Consider the following 25,420-nt stretch of genomic DNA (forward strand, 5'->3'; position numbering starts at 1 on the left):
CATCTGTTCTAGTGTAAATCACACAGATTCTAGATTTTATCAACAGCTAATTAATTAATCCTCATATTATAATCAATTGTTCATTGTGAAAATCTCATATATAATAAAGAATATAATTAATAATGTCATGTGTGCTGAGGGTCCAAGAATAGATTAACTAGCAGTGCTGGCACAGATTAACCCTCCTGTTATCCTCAGTTTAGTACCATCTTCTATCTTTAGGGTCAAATTGAGCCCAGCAACTGAACCCTCCAGAAAACAAAGGTTCTGATGGAAATTTTGTTTTCCTCTCCTGCACGAGGTGTGGACTATCAGTGGTTCTCAGTCCTACAGGTGTGGTCCTGTTAGGTCAGGGCCCAGAAGCAGAGCGACGTTTCTTGAAGTTTATAAAATTGCGTGTATATTTGACCTCAGTATCTTTCAAAAGAACCAAAACAAGTGTGTGTTGGCTGGATAAAGCATACGTCTTACTCCAATTGACCCCTGAAAATCACAGATGCATGTAACATGTATACAGAAAATGGAAACATATCATCATAATTTTATGTTATCTCAGTCGTCTCCGTTAAATTAGTGAAGTCATTAAATGTGAAGCTATAAAAAAATGTCAGTCATTTATTTAGAGATGTTAAACATAAAATGGCATCAAATTGAGCCTAAAGATAATAGATACACAGATCAGGTCTATTATTATGCTTGTTTCTATGCTCACTGTCCATCTTATCAGCTCCACTTACTGTATAGCTGCTCTCTGTAGTTCTACAGTTACAGACTGTAGTCCATCTGTTTCTCTGATACTCTGTTACCCTGTTCTTCAGTGGTCAGGACCCCCATGGACCCTCACAGAGCAGGTTCTATTTGGGTGGTGGATCATTGATGTCAGAGACGACAGCTCATCTGCTGCTGCACAGTTTGTGTTGGTCATCCTCTAGTCCTTCATCAGTGGTCACAGGACACTGCCCACAGGACGCTGTTGGCTGGATATTTTGGGTTGGTGGACTATTCTCAGTCCAGCAGTGACACTGAGGTGTTTAAAAACTCCAGCAGCGCTGCTGTGTCTGATCCACTCAGACCAGCACAGCACACACTAACACACCACCGCCACGTCAGTGTCGCTGCAGTGCTGAGAATTAATACACCTAAGTTACACAGCAGCTAAGCCCCGCCCACTCACACTGAAGTTATAAGAAATGTTTCAGCCTCAACTGCTTTTTGAATGAGGCACAATAAACAGCAGCCAATTAGAACAGAGCTCATTTACATATATTAGTCTTTTTCTACTCCATCTTCTGACCCTGGACAGCTTCTGCCGAGCACTGTTTCTCAGAGAGAGGAAGAGAACATGAACACAATCAATAGACAAAGCCTGAAAGTGAGAGAGGCCTACAGAGAACTCACAGCAGACTTTCCTGCCCTTCAGTCCAGAACATCATTCTGATGGACTACTACTGTGATCAGACCTGCATTCTGTATCATAAGACAGGTCGAGAGAAAACATCTAAACTCTCTACTGCAACCACGTCGTGTACGGTTCACCCGGATTTTACAAGCTACACACAGACAGACTTTTCACAGAGCGCTGCCGCTTCGTTCAACTTTTCCTACACAGTCTCTCCTTCTTCTCCTCACACAGAAGACCACATCACACCGATCAGACACATTCAGCTACAGTATAATCAAAAAGGAAGCAGCTTTGAGCAAAAGCTTCCAAAGTTGAGTCTAAAGAACCGTGTCTTTCAGGAGAAGTCCAAAAATGTGCTTCATTTCTTTCAGTGGATCATGCAGCACAAATAAAAGACACCAAATGGTGGCCTGGAAGCCGTTAGCAACCCGAAAACAGACTTCCACTGCTTTTCAAAGCTGCGTTTCTCTTTCCACCATAGCACTTAGCACCGTAATTACAGACGCTGTCCTACTGAATAGAATTTGAATGTGAAAAGGCTGCATGCATGTCGTTTATTTCCTCACAGCTGGATGGTGGAACTGCAGTGCTGGGAAACGCGCTCAGTCCTGTGATTTTCCAAGACCAAAATAGTGGCTTTTACAGTCCCGAACACACCAGGCCCTGCTTAGCTCCTAAATACTGAACGGCACAGTTTGGTAGGAAAAAAGACACTTTTTCCCTCTTACTGTAAATGTGGGATTTGAAGGTTTCCGTCTTGACTCTGCTGAAAAAGGCCCATTGGAAACCGTTACAATTGAACCCCAATGATTTGGCTTTCTAATAAGAATTGGCTTAATGCTTTTCAATCCAGGCCTCTAGTTTGCTGTAAAACACCTTTAGATCCTACCAGGAAACCATTAACTGCATTTAGAATCAGCCACTGGTCTCCTGTTAAACCATTAGTATCCTTTACATTGTGCAGAGGTGGACGAAGTACACAAGTCATGTAGTCGAGTTAAAGTAGAGACCCCCAAGGTAAAATATTCCTCCAGTAAAAGTAGAAGTTCCTCCCTTTAAACCTCCACTTGAGTAAAAGTACTAAAGTATTTCCCTTCAAATGTACTTAAGTATGAAGTAAAAGTACTAAAAGAGTAATTCTGGCTCTGATGTCCTGTTATCATTTTTATAACCAGACTGGCTTCATGAACTCATTTCAGGTGAAAGTCCTCCAGCGTCTCTCTTGGTAAACCAGTCTTTTAATAGAACGTCATTAATTAGTGACGCTGACGTCTATTAAAATGATCAGAATCACAAAACACTGAAGGTAAACAGTTTCCATCAGGGAGAACCGAGTGGCTCTGAAATCACTTTTTACACACAAGCAAAGTTTCAGTTTCAGATTTATTTACAACTTAGTTCCAAGTTTAAGTTGAATAAAAACTGGCTTTAAACTCAGGATCACAGATGAGCTCCTTTACTATGTTGATCTGTAGGCGTCTGTTCATAAACATAAACCAGCCCAAACTCATTTACTATAAAATGAAATGGTGTTTGTAGAAATTCAGAAAAAAGCCGCGTCAGTCTCGACTGCATATGTGGACATATTTCTATATTGAACTCTATTTACACAAAGTTAGGTTAGTTCATCATTTATGTTGAACAGACTCTCCCAAAGTTTTACGCTGCTGCGCTGACGTTGAACCGCGTGCTGCACTGGGTCGGTATGACCAACAGGTCAAAACCAGCTCTAAACAAAGTGACCGCTGGGCCCTGATTGGTGCTCTGGCTTTGCGCTTCTTTCGTTTTTGACATGTTACGTTTTTATACACACAGAAACCAAAAGGAACGACAGATTTCTCAGAATGTAGGAGGAAAAAGTCGGATATTAGACTCTGAAATGTAGTGGAGTGAAAGGAAAAAGTCGCTCAAGTTGGAGGTCTAAAGGGAGGAACTTCTACTTTTACTGGAGTGATATTTTACCTTGGGGGTCTCGACTTTAACTCGAGTACATGGTTTGTGTTCTTCGTCCACCGCCTTGGAACGTTGTGAAAATGGGATTTTTTGCCATGCGGTTTCATTTAACTTCAAAACGAAAATTTCATTTTATGCTCTATTTATACGAGCACTACATTATCACCACACGGTGGAGCCAAAGGACAAGCTTAAAAATGATGGTTCTTCAAGGGTTCTTTAGTATGATACTATATAGAACCATGAACACAATTAAAGGATTCTTTTTATCATGAAAGGGTTCTTCAGATGAATGTCCTGAAGATGGTGCTATATAGAACCTTTCTGAAAAGGGTTCTTGACAGCACCACAAAGGGTCCTATTATTGTAATGATATCAGGCTTGTTACAGTAGAAGAACTCTTTTTGGCGCTATATAGAACCCTTTCACAATGCAAAGAACCCTTCAATCCCTGCAATGTGTTCTTTGAATATTCATGGTTCTATATAGAACCAATCCTCTTTACTAAAGAACCCTTGAAGAACCATCATTTTTAAGGTGTGGGTTGTAGAATATGATCACCTTCTTATGCATATTGGCCTACACTCCTTAAAGTTCTCTGAACCTGTAGAACAACAAATCTAGATTAGGTATATCTACATTTACAACACTGTGCAAAAGTCAGAGACCACCTTTCATTCACTTTTCAGTGTCAGGAAAAAGTAAAAAAGCTGTAATTAGTGCAAAATACACAGAAGCCTCATCAACTACATCAAATAATATCTGTATTTACGGCGTCCACTCTTTCCCTTCATTCCAGCTTCCGTTCTTCTCAGGAGACTCACTTTCAGCTCCTCAGAGAACCTGCAGACACGCCTCCAAAGCTCAGTCTGAGAAGCTGGTTGATCGTTTTCTGAAGTAATCAAACCCATTCAGTGGTGCTGAGGTCTGGACTCTGGGGTGGTCAGTCCATCACTCAGCTTCTTTGTTTGATGTGTCCGTCTCCTTTTCTCAGCGAGGTTCTTCTTGATCAGCTACACATCCTTTCAGACCCACAGCGCTGAGTTGTCTTCTCACAGTGGAAGGATGGACAGAAGCACCTGTGGGTGTTTTCAGATCTGAAGCAGCTTGATCTTCTCCTCTCTCTCAGAGACGAAAGCTTTCAGTGCTGTTTATCTGATGGGGGCAGTTTTGGGGTCGACCAGGTCTTCCAGGTGGTTGTTAGGTGGCCCAGTTTCTCTGTAGCTTTTAATCATTTTATGAACCTGTATATTTAATCTCCTCAGAAATATCTACTTAGAGCCATGAGTTCTATTTAGAACAATTTAATGGGTAAGTGGTACTTTGCATGGCAAAATTGTTCCTCGGATTGTATATGGCTCTGCGTAGAACCTTTTTGAAAATGGTTCTATTTAACACCAAAAAGGGTTCTGCTATTGTTACAAGTTTGAAATCATAACAAAAAAGAAGAGCCCTGTTTGTTGCTATGTAGAGGCTCACACTCTAAAAAAAGTGGGTTCTTTAAGGGTTCTTTTGTACAGACAGTGGTTGGATATGCTCTTTGCATCATGACATTGTTCTTCAGATTGACAGAGAATGTGTTGTGCATGGTTCTTTTTTAAAAGGGTTCTATGCAGCACCCAAAAGGGTTCTGCTTTGTTGCTGTAACAACAGAAGAACTCTTTTTGGTGCTATATAGAACCCTTTAAGTAAACAGGTCCTATCCAGAACCATATAAAACACATTCTCCACTAATCTGAAGAACAGTGTTATGATGCAAAGAACCCTTTAAGCATGCATAATGCATCTTTGAGTGTTTATGGTTCTATATAGAGCCACTGGCTTTACTAAAGAACCCTTAAAGAGTCATCTTAGAGTGTAGACGGTCTCTGACTTTTGCACACGATCATAAATATACACATACATGTGTCAGCGAGGCTCTAATGTTTCTGTTTACCTGCTGAAACTGCTATAGCTGGGGTGTGTGTGTGTGTGTGTGTGTGTGTGTGTGTGTGTGTGTGTGTGTGTGTGTGTGTGTGTGTGTGTGTGGGTGTGGCTGTGTGAGTGAGTGTGTGTGTGTGTCTGTGTGAGTGAGTGTGTGTGTGTGTGTGTGTGTGTGTGTGTCTATGTGTGTGTGAATGTGTGTGTGTGTGTGTGATAGAGTATGTACATATATGAGTATATATGAGAGCATATGGGTGTGTGTGTGTGTGTGTGAGAGAGAGAGAGAGAGAAAGAGAGTGAATGTGTGTGTGTGTGTGTGTGTGTGTGTGAGTGAATGTGTGTGTGTGTGTGAGAGAGAGAGAGAGATAGAGAGAGAGAATGTGTGTGTGTGTGTGTGTGTGTGTGTGTGGGTGTGGCTGTGTGAGTGAGTGTGTGTGTGTGTCTGTGTGAGTGAGTGTGTGTGTGTGTGTCTATGTGTGTGTGAATGTGTGTGTGTGTGTGATAGAGTATGTACATATATGAGTATATATGAGAGCATATGGGGGTGTGTGTGTGTGTGAGAGAGAGAGAGAGAAAGAGAGTGAATGTGTGTGTGTGTGTGTGTGTGTGTGTGTGTGAGTGAATGTGTGTGTGTGTGTGAGAGAGAGAGATAGAGAGAGAGAATGTGTGTGTGTGTGTGATAGAGTATGTACATATATGAGTATATATGAGAGCATATGGGTGTGTGTGTGTGTGTGAGAGAGAGAGAGAGAAAGAGAGTGAATGTGTGTGTGTGTGTGTGTGTGTGTGTGTGTGAGTGAATGTGTGTGTGTGTGTGAGAGAGAGAGAGAGATAGAGAGAGAGAATGTGTGTGTGTGTGTGTGTGTGTGAGTCAGTCAGTGTGACTTCACTGCAGCAGCGGAAATTTCCTAACCCCGCTGACTCGCCTCGTGTCCACGCCCCTTCCCAAACAAACCCACAGCGCGGTGCTTCTGATTGGCCGGAGCGAAGGTGTGTCATCCCGTCTGGCGCGCGCCTCTCACTTACAGTATAAAAGCAGCTGCTGAGCCAGACGCGCCTTAGAATCTCAACCCCCTCTCCTGGGAGCCAATCCGTCCGCCGCTCAGCAGCTCATGAATATGAATTAGCTGGAAGATCTAGAGCCCAGTTTCAGCATCCGGAGGACAGAGAGAAGCCGTGGGGGCTTAGCAGAGGCTGAACTCGCACCCACATCGACTCTTCACGCTCGTTTTTTTATTAATTTTTTCCACTTTAAGTAAGTTTAACCCGACATGGCGCTGAGGGGACCTCTCTGCCGCCTCCTCCGGGCCACGCTGAGCTCCTGTCAGCACAGCCGGGCTCACTCTGTGGCAGTTTTGGGAGCCCCGTTTTCCAAAGGACAGGTACGTTTTACCACAGCTCCCACTGTGCGTTACAGCTCGGTAACCGCTCGGTGTTTGAAATGTTTTATTTATGGTTTTTCAGTGCAGACTCCGCTTTGTATTACCGCGTACACTCCTGATGAGGTGCTCTGGACGATTAAAAGTATCCTAATTATTATTAAAGTTCGCCAATAAGTGGATTTAGGCCATCAAATTGTCCCATATACGCATTTCAGTGTAGCACAAACGATGAAGTTGGCTTCATTTCCCCGTTCCACCTTAAATGGTGCAGAAGTTACGTAACTGCTGCATCTTTTAAGGTGGAACGGGGAAATTCGGACAAGCAGCAGAGCACCGTCAGCTAAGGACCGGCGAACTCTTCCACCTGACGGGACTGTACGTTTCTGTTTTCCCCTCAGAAAAGGAGAGGAGTGGAGTACGGACCCAAGGCCATCCGGGACGCCGGTCTGGTGGAAAGGCTGGCTAATCTAGGTGAGTTATTTTGGGTTTTAGACCGCCTTTCCGAAGCCTGGACCGCGGCCGGCTTTCAGCCCCACGCTGGTGGCAGCGTGAGCGACGGTTACACCCGCCGCCGCTTTCGGGGTCACGTGGTGGGGAGAGGAGGCTCCCCATTGGTCGCTTTCTCCGGATTCGTTCTAGAACACATGTACGTTGAGGACGTTCGGCGCGTTTCACGTGCTTTGTCTAGAACGCTCGAAAGTTGTGTGGGTCTGGCACGCGAGGAAAATGGCACGCACGCGCGCCTGGCTGCGTCATAGTCACACCCCCCTGCCCCCCCACGCGAGAGACAGGCAGTGGCGCGCGAGCTCGTCTTACGCAACTTTACACGGTTTTAGATCATTCGAACGAACCTTGTCGCGATGTTTTTGGTTGAATCCGGTTCCGTGTTGCTGTCAGGGGTACATGACTGTGCTTAGGAGTCACCTCAATTATGTTCATCGTTATCATCATGTATAAATAAAAAAATAATGCGTGGGAACGAGATCCTAATGCATGGCCACGACTTAGTAAGGCTGGGACTTGATCAGGGCTTAAGTCGTGGCCACGCGTTAGGATCTCGTCCCTACGCTTTACGAAGTCGTGGCCACGCAATATTTTTATTTATGAGGTCACCAGAGGGGCTCCGTATTATGCTAATGTTGTAAATGTAGTTTTTAAAAAAAAATTTAACATTCACCGTCATGAAGTGAATAAATAATTACTGCGTGTTCTTTAGCACTTTATTTACTTCTTGTTCGCAGAATTCTTGAAATTTTGGAGACAGCGTCCTTTCAGCGAATAGTTAGTAGTGTTCAAATGCACACTGTTCAAGTTGTGAGTGTGCAGGACTGCAGTTTTATTTTTTTGCCCTATATCTGTGTCTATATCTGTTGTAGTCATGGTGACGTCTGGTTCCTATCACCGCCACTGTAAAGACGTCTGAACTACTTCACACCAAACCCTCTGAATCTCTCTGTTTACGCCTCACACACTGGATTATGCAGGAATTTTGAGAATTTGCTGCACCTTTAAAGGTGAAATTCCTGAACAGGGAATAATTGTAGTCCCATTTTGACGGAATGTGGTCCATAACTGGGTTGATAAGATTTTAGCCAATTAAATTGGCTAAAAAGTGAGTTTGGTTTTTTTTTTTTTGTTGTTGTTGTTTTGTTTTTTTTTTTCCTCATCAGGAAAGATTTTAGGGGTTTATTAGAAAAGATTAACAGTAAATTCGTGGACCTGCCCGGAAACTGACCCTCACTGTTTTCACTATTGACCTTAACAATTTTGTAGTTAATCTGGTTATTTCACAGTTAAAATAGTGTCCCTTTATATTTATCTGCTTATTAAATTGCGTGCTCTTCTCTTTATCATTTATTAAATGAAAGGCTGGCGTGTGTGGGGCGATGCTCGGGTCTTTAGGGAACAGTTTGTGGTTTTATTCAGTCGGGTTTCCTTTATTATCCTTTAACTCGGGATTAAATTAATTTAAAGGGGGGATTAAAGAGGCGGGTCTTAACGGCTGTAGTGGAACTGGAACTGTGGCAGCTGGGAATGTGCCAAGTCACTGTGGATGGTGTTTGTCAGCTGGCAAAGGGATAAACATTACATCGTGTTCGGGATGTTACGCAACTCTGTGTCCACCATGTAATAGGATAGCTCAGGCTATCTAAAGCCAGAGCGTGTTTTTTTTTCCATTGAATGCGAACGAGCGACTTACTTTTGGCATCAAACCAACCCCCTTTTTAGCTCTTACCCACTTCACCTCTCTTGGAGGGTAGAGGTACAGCCAGTGTGGGCCTCTGAATGTCCTTATGGGAAATGTAAGACAGCATACGGACACATTTTCAATCAAATTGGCTAAAAAGTGAGTCTTCCTCATATTAATATCAGCCCTTGGTCACGTGGCACTGCTGATGTGATGTTGAAAACGTGTGCACTAGTACTCAGAAATATAACCGTATAAAAGCAATTTGTTTGCAGCCACGTGTATAAAATGATTCTAATGTGCTCGTCTAGGAAGCTGTAAACAGAAAGGAGACGTCAGGCGTAAGGCGAGTCAAGAGGCTTTGGTCGTTCCGTCTGTGTACAAGTGCACAGTGGAGTGAAACTACGTTCCTCAATGTGATGAATAGGATAAATGAAACTGGCGTTAGACGCAGTAAACACACAGGACAGTGCGGCACCAACACAGCGCTCGTTTCTGGACGTGAGGTCGTGAGAATAAGGCGCAGAGATATTTAACCTGCCGTGATCTGTGAGGGGGGCATGCGCACTGTTCAAGATGTTATTGTGTGTATAAAATAACGTGATTTGTGGCAAATTTTACACCATTGTAAACAGCTTTAGCTCCTTTTTTCAAGAGAAAATCAGATTTATTTGCGAGTAAAATTGTGTAAATATGGACAGAATTCAAACGAGCGCTTTGAGAAGGTCATTAAAGAATAACTACGCAAAATTTTATCACTTCAGACCAGTCACGCTTTTTTTAGTGTTAACCTCAGGTTTACAGCTGATCTTTATATTGGGAAACTTTTTTTAATCCCACAATTTAACACATCCGGGAAGTGAAACACCACAAACACACTAGTGAGCACACACACACACACACACACACACACACACACACACACACTAGGGGGCAGTGAGCACACTATCCACAGCACCCAGGGAGCAGTTGGGGTTAGGTGTCTTGCTCAAGGACACCTCAGTCATGAACTGTCAGCGCTGGGGATCAAACCGGCGACCTTCCGGTCACAGGGCCAGCTCCCCAACCTCCAGCCCACGACTGCCCCGGTTCAGTTTAGTCGTAGGTTTACAGCCGATCCGCTGTGGTATTGAACACCTTTGTCACCTTTGTCAACCTTTTTTTTTCAGTCTTTCAAGCTGAATTTAGCTCATTTTGCATAATTTACTCATTAAGATGTGACAGTCAGTGGTTTGGTGTGAAATTCTGTCAGAATTGTTGACAATTAAGTTATAATAAAGTGAACATCCAGAATTTCATATTTTGAGGCAGATGACGTGAGAAAAAAAGTAAATGAATAATTACTGAGTTCTTCAGCAGTTTATTCCCTTTTTGTTCACAGTTCTTGAAATATTAAAGAAAACATCTAAAAAATGTTAAGTGGTGAGTTAGTAATGTTTAAATGCACGCTGTTGTCGTTTTGCGCACCGAATAACATGATTTGTGGCAAATTTTCCAAAAAATTTCCCTCACCTTCAAAAAAAACTGATTTATTTGAGGTGAAGTTTGAAGATGTTGACGATTCAAATTGGTACGTTTTAGATGTTCATCCACGTTATTAATGTGCAGAAGTTGGTCTCTTCAGACCAGTCAGAGCAGGTCCTGACGTTTTTTCTTATCATATTAAATTTATTTTCCGTATATGAACTGGGTTACCAGAGTTTCACACTTCTCGAGAGTTTCCTTCAGCTAAAATCTTCAGATCTTTGAGTGGAAGGTGCTGTGAAGGGGGAAGTCTTGCTAAAACCCCTGCAACAGGAAGGAACTGATGCAAGGACGAGTCCTGTTGCAGAAGTGCTTGGCCTGTGAGGAGCCTTCCAACGCTTTGACCATATTGGGCAGACAGTGGAGAGAGTCGCAGCAGAAGCCTCCAACCACACAAATGATATGTAATTACATACAGTTCGCGACGTCGACATCATGATTTCACGTCACCGAGGCACCGGCATGTAGACGTGTCGGGACAGGCCGCTGCTGTGGCGTCGATGGAGCTGCAACCAGAGTGAGGCAGTTTCCTAAGCGGATGAATGCAATTCTCTCCTGTGGTAATCAGCTGGGCGTTTGTGGGCTGGGAGGAGCACAGCAGCCACATCGGTTCCTTTTCTGATGCTGGCATTGCGTCTAGAAACTGAAGTAGACAATCGGTTAGTCACTATCACAGTACTGGTGAGCAATACAGGCTGTTGCAGAAGGCAAATACGCAAACAGTCCATCCAACCAATCACAATTTATTCAGCCTCATACATTGGTGGGTGTTTTGATGAATCACTGCCGCTTCGTTTTCCAACAGACACAATTTTTGGTCAAAGTAATTCACTACTGGGTTTTTAATGTATAGCAGCGAATATCTCTGATGTAATGCACAGTAACTGCAACATGACATATGTTCTGTGTCATGTAGCCCTGCCTAGTGGGTGAAGCATTGACAATTCTTCCATCCATCCATCCATCTTCCGCTTCTCCGGGGTTCGGGTCGCGGGGGCAGCATCCTAAGCAATGAGGCCCAGACCTCCCTTTCCCCAGCCACTTCCACCAGCTCCCTTGCGGGGATTCCGAGGCGCTCCCAGGCCAGCTGGGCGATATAGTCACGCCAGCGTGTCCTGGGTCTTCCCCGGGGTCTCCTCCCGGGTGGACTTGCCTGTGACACCTCGTCCAGGGGGCATCCTAACCAGATGCCCGAACCACCTCAGCTGGCTCCTCTCAACGTGGAGAAGCAGCGGCTCTACTCCGAGTCCCTCCCGGATGACCGAACTTCTCACCCTATCTCTGAGGGAGAGTCCAGACACCCTGCGGAGGAAACTCATTTCGGCCGCTACAATTCTTCCATTAACATGTTAAATTAGGTTACAAAGTGCTTTTTTGAGTATGTAATGGGTATTTTAGTACAGAGAACACCGTCATAAAGGTTTAGACCAGTTATAAAGAGCCTGTAAACAACCAATGTACAGCAACTGCATAAGTGGCATGGAAAAGAGTATTTTAGCCTGTAAGTCCTGACCGTTTTATGTAATATCGTTATTACAGCAATATATTATTATGTTTCCTAATTTCTCCTTCTTACATGCAAATTATTTTTGCAAGCGGTGAATAAAAAAGGAAATCGTAGACGAATGCCACGCAACCCTGCAGGCTTGTTGCACCACTGAAAAGTGATGCAGTGATGAGTCCAGTTGCATTCGTGCTTAGCAGGCCGCCTATGAGGAGCCTTCAGAGCGCTTTGACCATATTGGACGGACAGTCGAGTCACAGCAGAAGTCTCCAATCATAGAAATGATGTTGACGTCTTAATTCACATTTAAAAGTCTTTATATTCGCACAGGCTTTATTAATTGGGTGCAGCGGTTTTGCTGGTGCACTTTGTCTGTTCCAGATGTTTAGTTGTTCACAAAATGATATAAAAAATAAAATACCGTGATGTTCGCGAAAACATCGTATCGCAATGATGTCTTATTGCCGTATCGCCCACCTTTAGATCTCGTCTGCTACGTGATTCTAGAGCAAGAATCTGGCGTTTATGGCACACAAAGTTCACCCGCTGCACTCCGTACATGCTCCGAACTCCTTTTCCATCCAAAAGCTTGGCCTGCGTGCTCGTTTTAGTGGTTTAAATGGGGCTGTAATGTTCCGGTCTATTCCTGTCTGGATGAGACTAAGTTGTTGGAGGGCATCACTGGATTTGGAGCAGACAAGTAACACAAAACCAGTCAGCCCACCTGCCCCACCCTCAACTCAATAGGGTCCATCCAGCACAGACTTAGCCCCACCCCCTACCAGGCCCCGCCCCTCACACATACACAAACCCACAAACATCACTTTGTTTACCTCGTTCCAGCTACACTTCCTGCATGACCTGGCCGACAGTGGCCTTGCCCACTCACTGTAGCCCAGTTTCCACACGTTTGTTCCGTGATGATAAGCGGTCTGGGCTTCTGGGGGGCCTGAGAAACCCGAGCAGAGAACTATGGGAAATGGGACAGGTGGAAAATGCCCCGTCAGGCATCCCCAAACACGATCGAATGGCAGCTGCCTTTGCTTTGCTTGCCACCCAGGGGGAGTGGGAGAGGTGTATGCTTGGTCAGGGTTAGGTGGGAGTGGCAAGGAGGGGGTGGGGGTCACATACCTGTTTTTAAATAGCTCAAGGACTAACATTGCTGAAAATGAGTGATTGCTGATTACTACAATTAGAAACTCTTACACTGCAGTTTGTTACTGGACTTATTTATTTTATTTATTTATTTATTTGCACCAACGGCTTTACTCATTTTCACTGCTTGTGGTTTCAGCCATGAAGGTGTGATCATAGAAAATAAGAGGCCAAGACAGGTTATGTCCATAAGGTTATGTCCTTTTAATCAGCCTGTTTCCAGGGGAGAAATGATCACAGCAACCTGACTAGGGATATTTTTTAGCCGTGCTATTGGTAGACCAGTGTCTGCAGTTTAGAGTCCTGAAGGAAAATGAAGCTGTATCAAGAGCTTCAATTGAAAAAACTACCACCACCTGCAACCTGTCAATAAAGTTGTTTTGTCTGCTTCTCCAGAATTCCCAGTTCATGATTTCGGAGACCTGAGCTTCCAGCACTTGGAGAAGGATGACCACTTCATGCATGTTCCCTTCCCACGCACGGTTGGACGGGCCACTCAGCAGGTATCCGGAGCCGTGAGCAGGGCTGTAGGAGCGGGACACACCTCCGTCATGCTTGGAGGAGACCACAGGTTTGTCCTCACCACTGACAGTTAATCATCTCCTGATGTAATGAATTTGTAATGGCCCTTGCTGGAGAACCGAGTGGCCCGTGGCAGCAGCATTGGTTTTTCAGCTTGCTAAAACTGACCTAACATGTTTCCAGGAACTGTGTGGCAGTTTGAACAGACTATCTGAGGTGCATTCTTGTCAAAGGGATGCCAGATAGTCAGCCTGTCATCCCTTATTGTCAGGCTGATCGTACCATGCAGTACATCTTTTGTATGCAGCCCTGGGCTGAGATTAAACTTGCATAATGAGGGTACAGCAGGAATGAAGTTGACGTGCCTGTTTCCCCATTGCAGCTTGGCCATTGGCTCAGTGGACGGCCACGCCCAGCAGTGTCCAGACCTTTGTCTGATCTGGGTTGATGCCCATGCAGACATCAATACCCCTCTGACCTCACCTTCTGGAAACCTCCACGGCCAGTCCGTGGCATTCATGCTCAAAGAGCTGCAGGACAAGGTGAGCCATCTGCACATCTAAACCTCAAACCTGTTCTGATGGCCCTGACGTTATGTAACCACTGTCATTCAAAGCACTCCAAGCCTGGCACAGCTCTGTGGACACACAGATACCTCAGATGACCAGTCGTCCTTCGTTATATCACTTAACACAAACCGCATTGCAACTGACCTTGCCTGTCCACCAAAAGTAACAAAGTTTTCTCAAAACATTCATCCATTCTTCTTCAAGGAAGACCTGGGTGAAAAATCTTAATTAACAGTTTCCCCCCTTTGCCAGCGTAGTCAATCAGCCAAGATATGTTCTGCATAGTTTTGCATTGGAGCTATGAGGCCAGTGTAGCTAAAGAGTAATGGAAGCTAATGCCATTACCACATTTACAGCCCATTCAGAGTCACTTGCATGGTTTCTCACACTGCATGACGTCTATTATCTATAAAATCAAACCGCACACAATGCAAATTGGCCAGGTGCAAGTTGTCATTACTTAGCCTTTTAAAAACACAGTTTTCCCTGACCTCGTCTTTTTATGTTGGGCTACAGATGCCAGATGTTCCTGGTTTCTCCTGGATAAAGCCCTTCCTGAGTGCCAGAGATCTGGTCTACATAGGCCTAAGAGATGTGGACCCAGGCGAGCAGTAAGTAGACTATGCTGTGCTTCAGTTACAAATAAATTAATAAATAAAGGAATAAATAAAACCCCTTCTAGCCGTCCTATTACCTTTACATTTACTCACATCTTTATCCTTGGGGTCAATGCGACCCTATTATTTGAAAATGACTATAAATAAAATTGGTTACCCAAGTTTGTCAGATGAATTGGTGATGTCCGTCATTTATTTAGAGACGTTAAACATTAAATGGGGCGAAACTGACCCCTGATAGCATTAATTACAGCTCTGCGAGATCAGACCATGAGGCAGAGCTTATCACACCATCCAACTCTCAGAACAAAGGATAAGCATCAGAATGTTCTAACTGGTCATGACCTGTTCTTTTCTGTTCCTTTCAGTATCATTATGAAGAACCTGGGAATACAGTACTTCTCAATGAGGGACATCGACAGACTGGGCATTCAGAGAGTTATGGAAGTTACGCTGGATCATCTCCTGGCAAGGTACAGAGAGTTTATATGCAACATGTACACCGATCAGGCATAATATTATGTAGTTAAAAAATAATTATCACTGTTTCTGATACATGAAACCAGTGGGCAACAGATAAAATACAAGAGGAATGTATGACAGAGCCTCTTTAACATGATGGCATCATGACAAGCCAGTAAAATTACACAATACACACAGATCAGGAGTAACATCATGACCACCTCCTCGTTTCTGCGCTCACTGACCATCTAATCAGCTCCACTTACTGTATAGCTGCACTCTGTAGTCCATCTGTTTCTCTGATACTCTGTTACCCTGTTCTTCAGTGGTCAGGACCCCCCATGGACCCCATGGTGGTGTGTTAGTGTGTGTTGCGCTGGTATGAGTGGATCAGACACAGCACCTAAAAAGTGGAGCTGATAAAATGGACAATGAGCATAGAAACAAGGAGGTGGTCAGAAGGTTACGCCTGATAGGTGTATATTACCATAACACTCCCAACAGATCGTCACTGTAAGAAACTCAAACGGTCATCTCTTAATGCAACTTTAAAAAGTTCGTTTTTTTAAAAAAGTGACTTAATTTTAGCTTTTTAAAATTAAACTTAAACTAATTACATTTTTTTAATTAAATTTTAATTTTGTAGATTTTATTTATTGATTCCTTAAAGTTAAAAGCACCAAGGGATTTTGCTGTTGCTGGACACGCTCTGGCTTGGCCTATCGAGCGAAGCTAAATTTGCGTCGTGGCAATTAGTGAACATAACATTTCTCTTTCATCACCGCTCACAGAAAACAACGCCCCATCCACCTGAGCTTTGACATCGATGCATTCGATCCGGCTCTGGCCCCTGCCACAGGGACACCTGTTAATGGGGGACTGACCTACAGAGAGGGCATCTACATCACAGAGGAGATCCACAACACAGGTAGCGTATCTAGATATTCTTTATAGAATAGTCTCTTTTTTTTTAAACCTTCAGCACAGCCAGCTAACTTTTATTATTTGCAATACAATGAAAATCCAAGTCAGGCTAATCCAGACTAAAGCCTTGGGTTCACTACAGGAAGTCTTAACAGATTATAAACGACGGCATCTCACACCGTCAGACTGGTTTTGTTACCAGTTACTAGGAGACCCAAATAAACAAAGGGAGCTGCTGCTGCTGTTTTCTCTGCCATTGGCGCAGACGCAGTAAAGAAGCAGCAGGTAAACATGTTTGAGGCTCATGGATCTAAAATGAGACCAGTCTGGTATTTTTTGTTTTAAATGTGCATAAACTCGGTTGTGATTGTGCCTCAAATTCAGCTCGTTAAAAAGCTTCGTTCCACACGAGACTTTTCCACATTCATTTCTTTCAGGCTCTGTTTTTATTGGATGTTGTAGGAATCTGTTCAGATTGAGTCGTTGACCACACAAGATTTAAGAGTCGGGTCGAAAAAAAAATCTGACGTTTGATAAACTCCCGACTGGCCAAACGCAATCGGGAGGGCAAAAATCTGAGCCTGCTCTCCCTCCAACTGTCGACCATCTCAGACTCAGCCAGACTGAGAATCAGGGCCAAAATTGGGATATACGTCATGTAGTTGAACCCCCAGCTTGAAAACATTTGTACTTTTAATCAAAACATGTCAATAATGTCTGTCCTGTAGATTTCTTAATATATCTTCTTATGTCCACAGGGCTGCTGTCAGCGATGGACCTGGTTGAGGTGAACCCCTTGCTGGGAGGGGGTCCTGAAGCGGTGGAGACTACAGCTAGCCTCGCAGTGGACGTCATTGCCTCGGCTCTGGGTCAGACGCGTGAAGGCGCACACGTCACCCTGCAGGAGATTCCTGCACCCAAAGAGGACACGGAACAGCTCAGACTGTAGAACAGAACCCAGTCACTCAAGGACTTGGAAAAAATAAAGGAACCACTTGGCATTCCAAACTTTAAACAAACACAATTTGCACAAAACTGTAAACAGGATGACACGTATGGTGCACAAAAGGAACAGTTATCAATCTTTAACCACACAGCAGTCCACCTGAGTGAGGTACCTGGATAGAGGGAAGGCGCTACCCTCTGAAATAAAAAGCGGCAGCTGCATAGATGTAGAAACGTAGCATGAGCATAAAAGGAATGGCACCGGCCAACAGGTGGAGACGTACCAGTACCATCACCCAAAGTCAGTACTGGCCCTGATAATGGCACATAAGTACCGTATCGATATTACAGATACTACAATGTTGTTAAATTGGAAATTTAATCAGTTGGTTTAACAGACTTGGCCGATAATGAGAGAAAGCATAACAGATCTATGCAGATTGTGACAAACAGCAGCGATTAATCAGTGCTAACATAGTGTTGAATTGGCATCAGCTAATGTATTAGCTACCAATAATCAGTACTGGTACATCCCCACTAACATATCGCTGTTGTCGGATCAAAACCTTTCCAAAACGCTAACTTTACAGGAGGAGGAAAAGAATGTGCTTTACTTTTAATGTAAGTCAATGGAACCAGACGTCTTTCCAAGGCATTTTGGGCAGTTTGTTTTTGGTCCATTCATCATGAAATTTATGTACAATGTAAAGATCAACAAACATTTTCAAATTATGTCAAAAACTGAAAAATGACAAAAATGGAGATGTTCCGACAACAGCGATATGTTGCTGGGAGTGAGGTTGCAGAAATGGTCCAAAATGGCCCTAAAATGTACATATGTGAGTGACTGCTTCCAAAAGAGCGGAAAAACAGTTGTGTGCTTGACGTTTTCGCTTCTGCGACTCTTCGCTTTCAGCTGGAAAAGATCAGCAGCAGACCCACTGGCCGAGTTTCATTTTCATGACGTGTTTGCACTTTTGGACCAGACATGGTTTGAATGTATTTTATTTAGCGTTGCGTTACTTTGTTGTTGTGGGTTTTTTTTTTTTGTTGTTGTTGTTGTGTTTTTGTTTTTTTTTAAACAGTAGATTCTACTTGAGTGAATTTTACTTGACTTTAGCTGTAGATGATTCTTTTGAGTAGATGATCTCTTTCCTAAAAGAACCAAGTTCAAAATAGTGTATACGGCCTCCAGTTCACTTTCAGTCTCCTTTTTAATCTGTTTATAACTTTTAGTACCGTTTCCATTTTGTTGTTCTGTTTAAAAAAAACTATTTATGTTGTAATAAACTGTTGAACTGTGGTAAACTCTGGCCTTGATTCAGCACCTGACAGCACAGGCACCTCCTGCGACCAGAGAGCCCTGAAACAGCCTAATGGACATTACCATTCATGAAGCCAACGGACTGAAATCTAATAGTGAATGCATTTACATGCACTTAGGAAGCCGATAACAGGGAAACTCCAGGTCTACATGAGTCAGACAGTAATCAGATAACAGGGAAACTCCAGGTCTACACGAGTCAGACAGTAATCAGATAACGGGGAAACTCCAGGTCTACACGAGTCAGACAGTAATCAGATAACGGGGAAACTCCAGGTCTACAGGAGTCAGACAGTAATCAGATAATGGGGAAACTCCAGGTCTACAGGAGTCAGACAGTAATCAGATAATGGGGAAACTCCAGGTCTACAGGAGTCAGACAGTAATCAGATAACGGGGAAACTCCAGGTCTACAGGAGTCAGACAGTAATCAGATAATGGGGAAACTCCAGGTCTACAGGAGTCAGACAGTAATCAGATAATGGGGAAACTCCAGGTCTACAGGAGTCAGACAGTAATCAGATAACGGGGAAACTCCAGGTCTACACGAGTCAGGCAGTAATCAGATAACGGGGAAACTCCAGGTCTACACGAGTCAGACAGTAATCAGATAACGGGGAAACTCCAGGTCTACACGAGTCAGACAGTAATCAGATAACGGGGAAACTCCAGGTCTACATGAGTCAGACAGTAATCAGATAACGGGGAAACTCCAGGTCTACAGGAGTCAGACAGTAATCAGATAATGGGGAAACTCCAGGTCTACAGGAGTCAGACAGTAATCAGATAATGGGGAAACTCCAGGTCTACAGGAGTCAGACAGTAATCAGATAACGGGGAAACTCCAGGTCTACAGGAGTCAGACAGTAATCAGATAATGGGGAAACTCCAGGTCTACATGAGTCACAGTAATCAGATAACGGGGAAACTCCAGGTCTACACGAGTCAGACAGTAATCAGATAACAGGGAAACTCCAGGTCTACATGAGTCAGACAGTAATCAGATAACGGGGAAACTCCAGGTCTACACGAGTCAGACAGTAATCAGATAACGGGGAAACTCCAGGTCTACAGGAGTCAGACAGTAATCAGATGATGGGGAAACTCCAGGTCTACAGGAGTCAGACAGTAATCAGATAACGGGGAAACTCCAGGTCTACAGGAGTCAGACAGTAATCAGATGATGCGGAAACTCCAGGTCTACAGGAGTCAGACAGTAATCAGATAACGGGGAAACTCCAGGTCTACACGAGTCAGACAGTAATCAGATAACGGGGAAACTCCAGGTCTACACGAGTCAGACAGTAATCAGATAACGGGGAAACTCCAGGTCTACACGAGTCAGACAGTAATCAGATAACGGGGAAACTCCAGGTCTACACGAGTCAGACAGTAATCAGATAACGGGGAAACTCCAGGTCTACATGAGTCACAGTAATCAGATAACGGGGAAACTCCAGGTCTACAGGAGTCAGACAGTAATCAGATAACGGGGAAACTCCAGGTCTACACGAGTCAGACAGTAATCAGATAACGGGGAAACTCCAGGTCTACACGAGTCAGACAGTAATCAGATAACGGGGAAACTCCAGGTCTACAGGAGTCAGACAGTAATCAGATAACGGGGAAACTCCAGGTCTACACGAGTCAGACAGTAATCAGATAACGGGGAAACTCCAGGTCTACATGAGTCACAGTAATCAGATAACGGGGAAACTCCAGGTCTACACGAGTCAGACAGTAATCAGATAACAGGGAAACTCCAGGTCTACATGAGTCAGACAGTAATCAGATAACTGGGAAACTCCAGGTCTACACGAGTCAGACAGTAATCAGATAACGGGGAAACTCCAGGTCTACAGGAGTCAGACAGTAATCAGATGATGGGGAAACTCCAGGTCTACAGGAGTCAGACAGTAATCAGATGATGGGGAAACTCCAGGTCTACATGAGTCACAGTAATCAGATAACGGGGAAACTCCAGGTCTACACGAGTCAGACAGTAATCAGATAACAGGGAAACTCCAGGTCTACATGAGTCAGACAGTAATCAGATAACGGGGAAACTCCAGGTCTACACGAGTCAGACAGTAATCAGATAACGGGGAAACTCCAGGTCTACAGGAGTCAGACAGTAATCAGATGATGGGGAAACTCCAGGTCTACACGAGTCAGACAGTAATCAGATAACGGGGAAACTCCAGGTCTACAGGAGTCAGACAGTAATCAGATAACGGGGAAACTCCAGGTCTACAGGAGTCAGACAGTAATCAGATGATGCGGAAACTCCAGGTCTACAGGAGTCAGACAGTAATCAGATAACGGGGAAACTCCAGGTCTACACGAGTCAGACAGTAATCAGATAACGGGGAAACTCCAGGTCTACACGAGTCAGACAGTAATCAGATAACGGGGAAACTCCAGGTCTACACGAGTCAGACAGTAATCAGATAACGGGGAAACTCCAGGTCTACAGGAGTCAGACAGTAATCAGATAACGGGGAAACTCCAGGTCTACAGGAGTCAGACAGTAATCAGATAATGGGGAAACTCCAGGTCTACACGAGTCAGACAGTAATCAGATAACGGGGAAACTCCAGGTCTACAGGAGTCAGACAGTAATCAGATAACGGGGAAACTCCAGGTCTACAGGAGTCAGACAGTAATCAGATAACGGGGAAACTCCAGGTCTACAGGAGTCAGACAGTAATCAGATAACGGGGAAACTCCAGGTCTACAGGAGTCAGACAGTAATCAGATAACGGGGAAACTCCAGGTCTACAGGAGTCAGACAGTAATCAGATAACGGGGAAACTCCAGGTCTACACGAGTCAGACAGTAATCAGATAATGGGGAAACTCCAGGTCTACATGAGTCAGACAGTAATCAGATAATGGGGAAACTCCAGGTCTACATGAGTCAGACAGTAATCAGATAATGGGGAAACTCCAGGTCTACACGAGTCAGACAGTAATCAGATTTCTGCTTTACAACCAGCCAAAAAATTCACAGAAGATGTGATGTAAATATAACGTAAAACTCAAACTTCATGTTGCAGCTTTCTTTAAAAATGTCACACCACCTTACCTGAAAATATGAACGTACATCATCTAGAAGATGAAGAACATTCAAACCCTTTATTTCGTCACGCATGTATTCGGATTCAGCGTCGCTCTATAAGTGTTTGCTGCGTCTTGCGACGACACTGCTCACTTATTTCCGGTACCACCGTCTGTTTTCACACATGCGCAGACTGAGAAATCCGAAAGAAATCAGAGTGAGAGCTCACAGCGCTGAGAAATCTGACTATCGAGCTCAAATCCAGCCTCTTTATCAGATTTCTAACCTTGTTTAAATGAAAATTTGAATAATCCGATAACTGCAGAAATTTGATTATGATCAGTTTATTGAGCGCATGTAAACACTCACTCACTGTAGTTACAGTCCCCAAACAACAGGGAGGCACCGATCCCACTTTTTCTCTCACAATTCCGATACCTGGAGATATCGGATAATGTGGTATCAGCTGATACAGGGTACAGATATACCAGTGCACTTTTTTATTCAAGCCAAACTCGGTTTACACCACCGCAGAGCTAGCGGTCTTCCTGTTCTTGTTTTGGGAATTTTCACCCACACTTCCTCGCAGAATGCTTCCGGTGCTGCAGCATTCCCGGGTGGTCTTGCATGCACAGCATGTTCAGGATCTACCTACAGATTTTTAACGACGTTTAAGTCACGGGACTGTAGCGGCATTCCAGAAGCTTCAGCCTGCGTTTCGTGAAGTAACTTGTGGTGCATTTTGCTCTGGATCGCTCACCTGTTGTGCTTCTTTTCGGCTTCGGTTTCTTGATTGGCTGTCACGTTTGCCTCCAGAATTTGCAGATATTTATGCATAATCCATTCTTCTCTCTTCCTGTGCAATGTCTCCTGCCACTGGCTGCCACACAACCCCAAAGCTTTAAAGCTTCACGCCCATATTTAACAATTGGCAAGGTGTTCCTTTCATCAAATGCTGCTCGTTTTTTCCCTCCAAACGTACCTTTGGTCACTGTGGCCAAAGAAACTATTACCTTCCTGCAGGTCCTTCGCGGTCATATGGGGGTTTTGCTTTGCCTTTCCAGCCAACTTACGAGCAATTCTGCCATGTACAACTGTATAAGGCAGCTTCTAGCTTTAATAATATCGTTTCGTTACAAAAGAGGAAAAAACTAATAAAAAGTTATAATATTTAACTTAAATAAAATATAAAATAATCTAAATGATACGTAATGTCTTCTATTCTAGTCTTTAATATTAGTATAGTTTAAAGAAATTTGTGAAACTGGGACCATAAAGTTAAACATAAACAAAACAGAGTTTATACTTGATTATACTTTTTTCCTTTGATTTTTTTGTAATTATTGAGCTGCTGTGTCCCCGGCTCTCTACTGTTTTTACTGTTATTATTATTATAGCCATTCTATTGCTTATTTACTTCTTTGTTCTATTGCTTTCTACAGTTATTTGGGGTGCTGGGGATCCTTGGGGTGCACTGATATGAGAACTGTTTGCAGATGTTTGGCATTTTACATAAACACATCTACTGATATCTAAATATTTATAAAATGTACAAACTGGGACTAAATAGACCTGGACTAGCACATTTGCAGAGGGTTTCAAATTCAGTAAAATGAATAAAATGCAGACTTTTGTGCAACAACACAGCTAAACAATAAATATGTCAAATATCAGTGAAATGTTGGTCAAATCTGAAAATCTCATATTTCATAAACAATGGTCTGATTAGCTGACACCGACCCATTTTCAATCCCATCATACATCCCAGTCTGATACTGTGTAAACTGGTCTTCAGCTTTGTGCTACTGAAAGCATTCTTTTTACTGCTTGCCGCTATTTTTATTTATTTTTATTATTTTTATTGTTCTTTGGAAGGAGGGGCTGGTGAAGAGATTCAGATTTTAGTGCAACAAGTTCACAGGCCTCTACACCCTCACAGCTTGCTGACCTGCTCTTCCATTTCTTGCCATGGTAGTGCAGCGCCGAGCTCCAGCCGTTTGACCGCGAATGGCAGCGTGTGGAAGTCGGTGGGTCAGTGAGTTACTGTAGGTCAAAATCAAATGATATAGATGGCCGGCTAATTCCACAACAACAGGTGTTCCTCAGACTCTGCTCCCAGCCATGTCCTAGTGTGACCTGTCAAAACATACACAAACACCCTCATGCTCCACCCACCAACCCCGGCTTTACATAACTACCTGCATGTGTTGATCTGCTTCTCTAATAACCCCGGGGAGACACACCTGTCTGAACACACAAGTACCATCCTAACTCAACAGGACCCACGTCATGGAAAATCACATTCTCCTTGCTTTGTTATGAATTTACCTGTAATATATAAAAGTTACTGAAGTTTTTAAAAGTATCAGTCGTCTCATAAACACCAATCAGGCATAACGCTATGAGCACCTCCTCGTTTCTAAGCTCACTGTCCATCTTATAAGCTCCACTTATTGTATAGCTGCACTCTGTAGTTCTACAGTTACAGACTGTAGTCCATCTGTTTCTCTGATACTCTGTTACCCTGTTCTTTTAGTGGTCAGGACCCCCATGGACCCTCACAGAGCAGGTACTGTTTGGGTGGTGGATCATTCTCAGCACTGCAGTAACACTGACATGGTGGTGGTGTGTTAGTGTGTGTTGTGCTGGTCTGAGTGGATCAGACACAGCAGTAAAAGGGGGCTAACAAAGTATCAGAGAAACAGATGGACTACAGTCTGTAACTGTAGAACTACAGAGTGCAGCTATACAGTAAGTGGAGCTGATAAACTGGACAATGAGTGTAGAAACGAGGAGGTGGTCATGACGTTATGCCTGATCTGTGTATACGAAATTGGTGTGTCTCAAAAATCACCACATTCCATACAGTACTTCGCAAAAAAGCCAGACACCAAATAATGAAACACATTGACGTCCGGACTCTGGGGCGGTCAGTCCATCGTTCAGCTTCTTTGTTTGATGTGTCCGTCTCCTTTTCTCAGCGAGGTTCTTCTTGATCAGCTACACATCCTTTCAGACCCACAGCGCTGAGTGGTCTTCTCACAGTGGAAGGATGGACAGAAACACCTGTGGATGCTTTCAGAACTGAAGCAGCTTGATCTTCTCCTCTCTCTCAGAGACGAAAGCTGTAAGTGCTGTTTCTCTAATGGGGGCAGGTTTGGGGTCGACGAGGTCTTCCAGGTGGTTGTTAGGAGGCTTATTTTCTCTGTAGCTTTAAATCATCTTTAATCATGGCCTCTGACTCTTTGTACCGTGATGTTTATCTGTTTATTGAGCCTACAGCAATTTAGCACGGCACATTACTCTGAAGTTAGAAGGACAAACATTAAAATACAAGAAGGATGTAGAATCCGGCTCCTTTAATACTACATTCACGTTGCCTTGAGATGTAAATACAAAGAGCTTCTGTTAAATAATTCAGGTTTAAAATCACTTCTGAAAGGTCAGTTCTATTGGCACATTAGCTAAGCTATTAAATTAGTCAGGTACAAAAGTCAAGACAAGTCCATTTACTCCACATCCATTCCTTCACTATTGCTGTCTGTCCAGATCAAACGAGCGTGCAAATGTTCATGCATTGGCACGGCAAATGGATCTTCTTCCAAATGAATGATAACACTCTGGCAGACTGGACAGATCACAGTAGAACTAGCATGCTTAAACTCATCCAGAGTCTGTAGAGATCAGTGCACCAAAGATAAAGAAACGCCCCCATCACACCAACGGAGGCAGGAAAAGGCTTAAAACAGCTGTTCAGTCCTTCACGCCTCCGTGTGGTCCAGCATCACGGGGCTTTTCACTGCCCAATCACAGAGCACAAGCCCAGGCCACAGAGGGGCCAGCTATACTGTACGAGTCAGAGGCTGGATGATCTGTCTCACCGCTCATCATCCTGCGTTTTCAGAGAGAGAGGGAGAGAGAGAGAGAGAGAGAGAGAGATGGAGAAGAGAGAGATGGAGAAAGACC

General features: G+C 43.8%; 1 protein-coding gene across 1 annotated transcript; it reads left to right on the forward strand.

Moving 5' to 3' along the window:
- The first annotated feature begins 6,331 nt into the window (after positions 1 to 6,331).
- arg2 (arginase 2) lies at positions 6,332 to 17,522 on the forward strand. The gene is made up of 8 exons (XM_017718232.2): positions 6,332 to 6,660; positions 7,059 to 7,131; positions 13,428 to 13,602; positions 13,936 to 14,095; positions 14,639 to 14,733; positions 15,108 to 15,212; positions 15,993 to 16,129; positions 16,884 to 17,522. Exons 1-8 carry the CDS (start codon positions 6,550 to 6,552, stop codon positions 17,072 to 17,074), a joined length of 1,047 nt encoding a protein of 348 aa, XP_017573721.1. The 5' UTR covers positions 6,332 to 6,549; the 3' UTR covers positions 17,075 to 17,522.
- Positions 17,523 to 25,420: the final 7,898 nt, after the last annotated feature.

This window comes from Pygocentrus nattereri, chromosome 5 (genome assembly GCF_015220715.1).
Source record: "Pygocentrus nattereri isolate fPygNat1 chromosome 5, fPygNat1.pri, whole genome shotgun sequence".
Classification (NCBI taxonomy): domain Eukaryota; kingdom Metazoa; phylum Chordata; class Actinopteri; order Characiformes; family Serrasalmidae; genus Pygocentrus; species Pygocentrus nattereri.

Coding starts and splice junctions, on each gene's coding strand:
- arg2 (XM_017718232.2), top strand. CDS start 6,550: ATGGCGCTGAGGGGACCTCTCTGCCGCCTCCTCCGGGCCACGCTGAGC. Junction 7,132..13,427: donor GGAAAGGCTGGCTAATCTAG/GTGAGTTATTTT, acceptor CTGCTTCTCCAG/AATTCCCAGTTCATGATTTC. Junction 15,213..15,992: donor CTGGATCATCTCCTGGCAAG/GTACAGAGAGTT, acceptor CACCGCTCACAG/AAAACAACGCCCCATCCACC.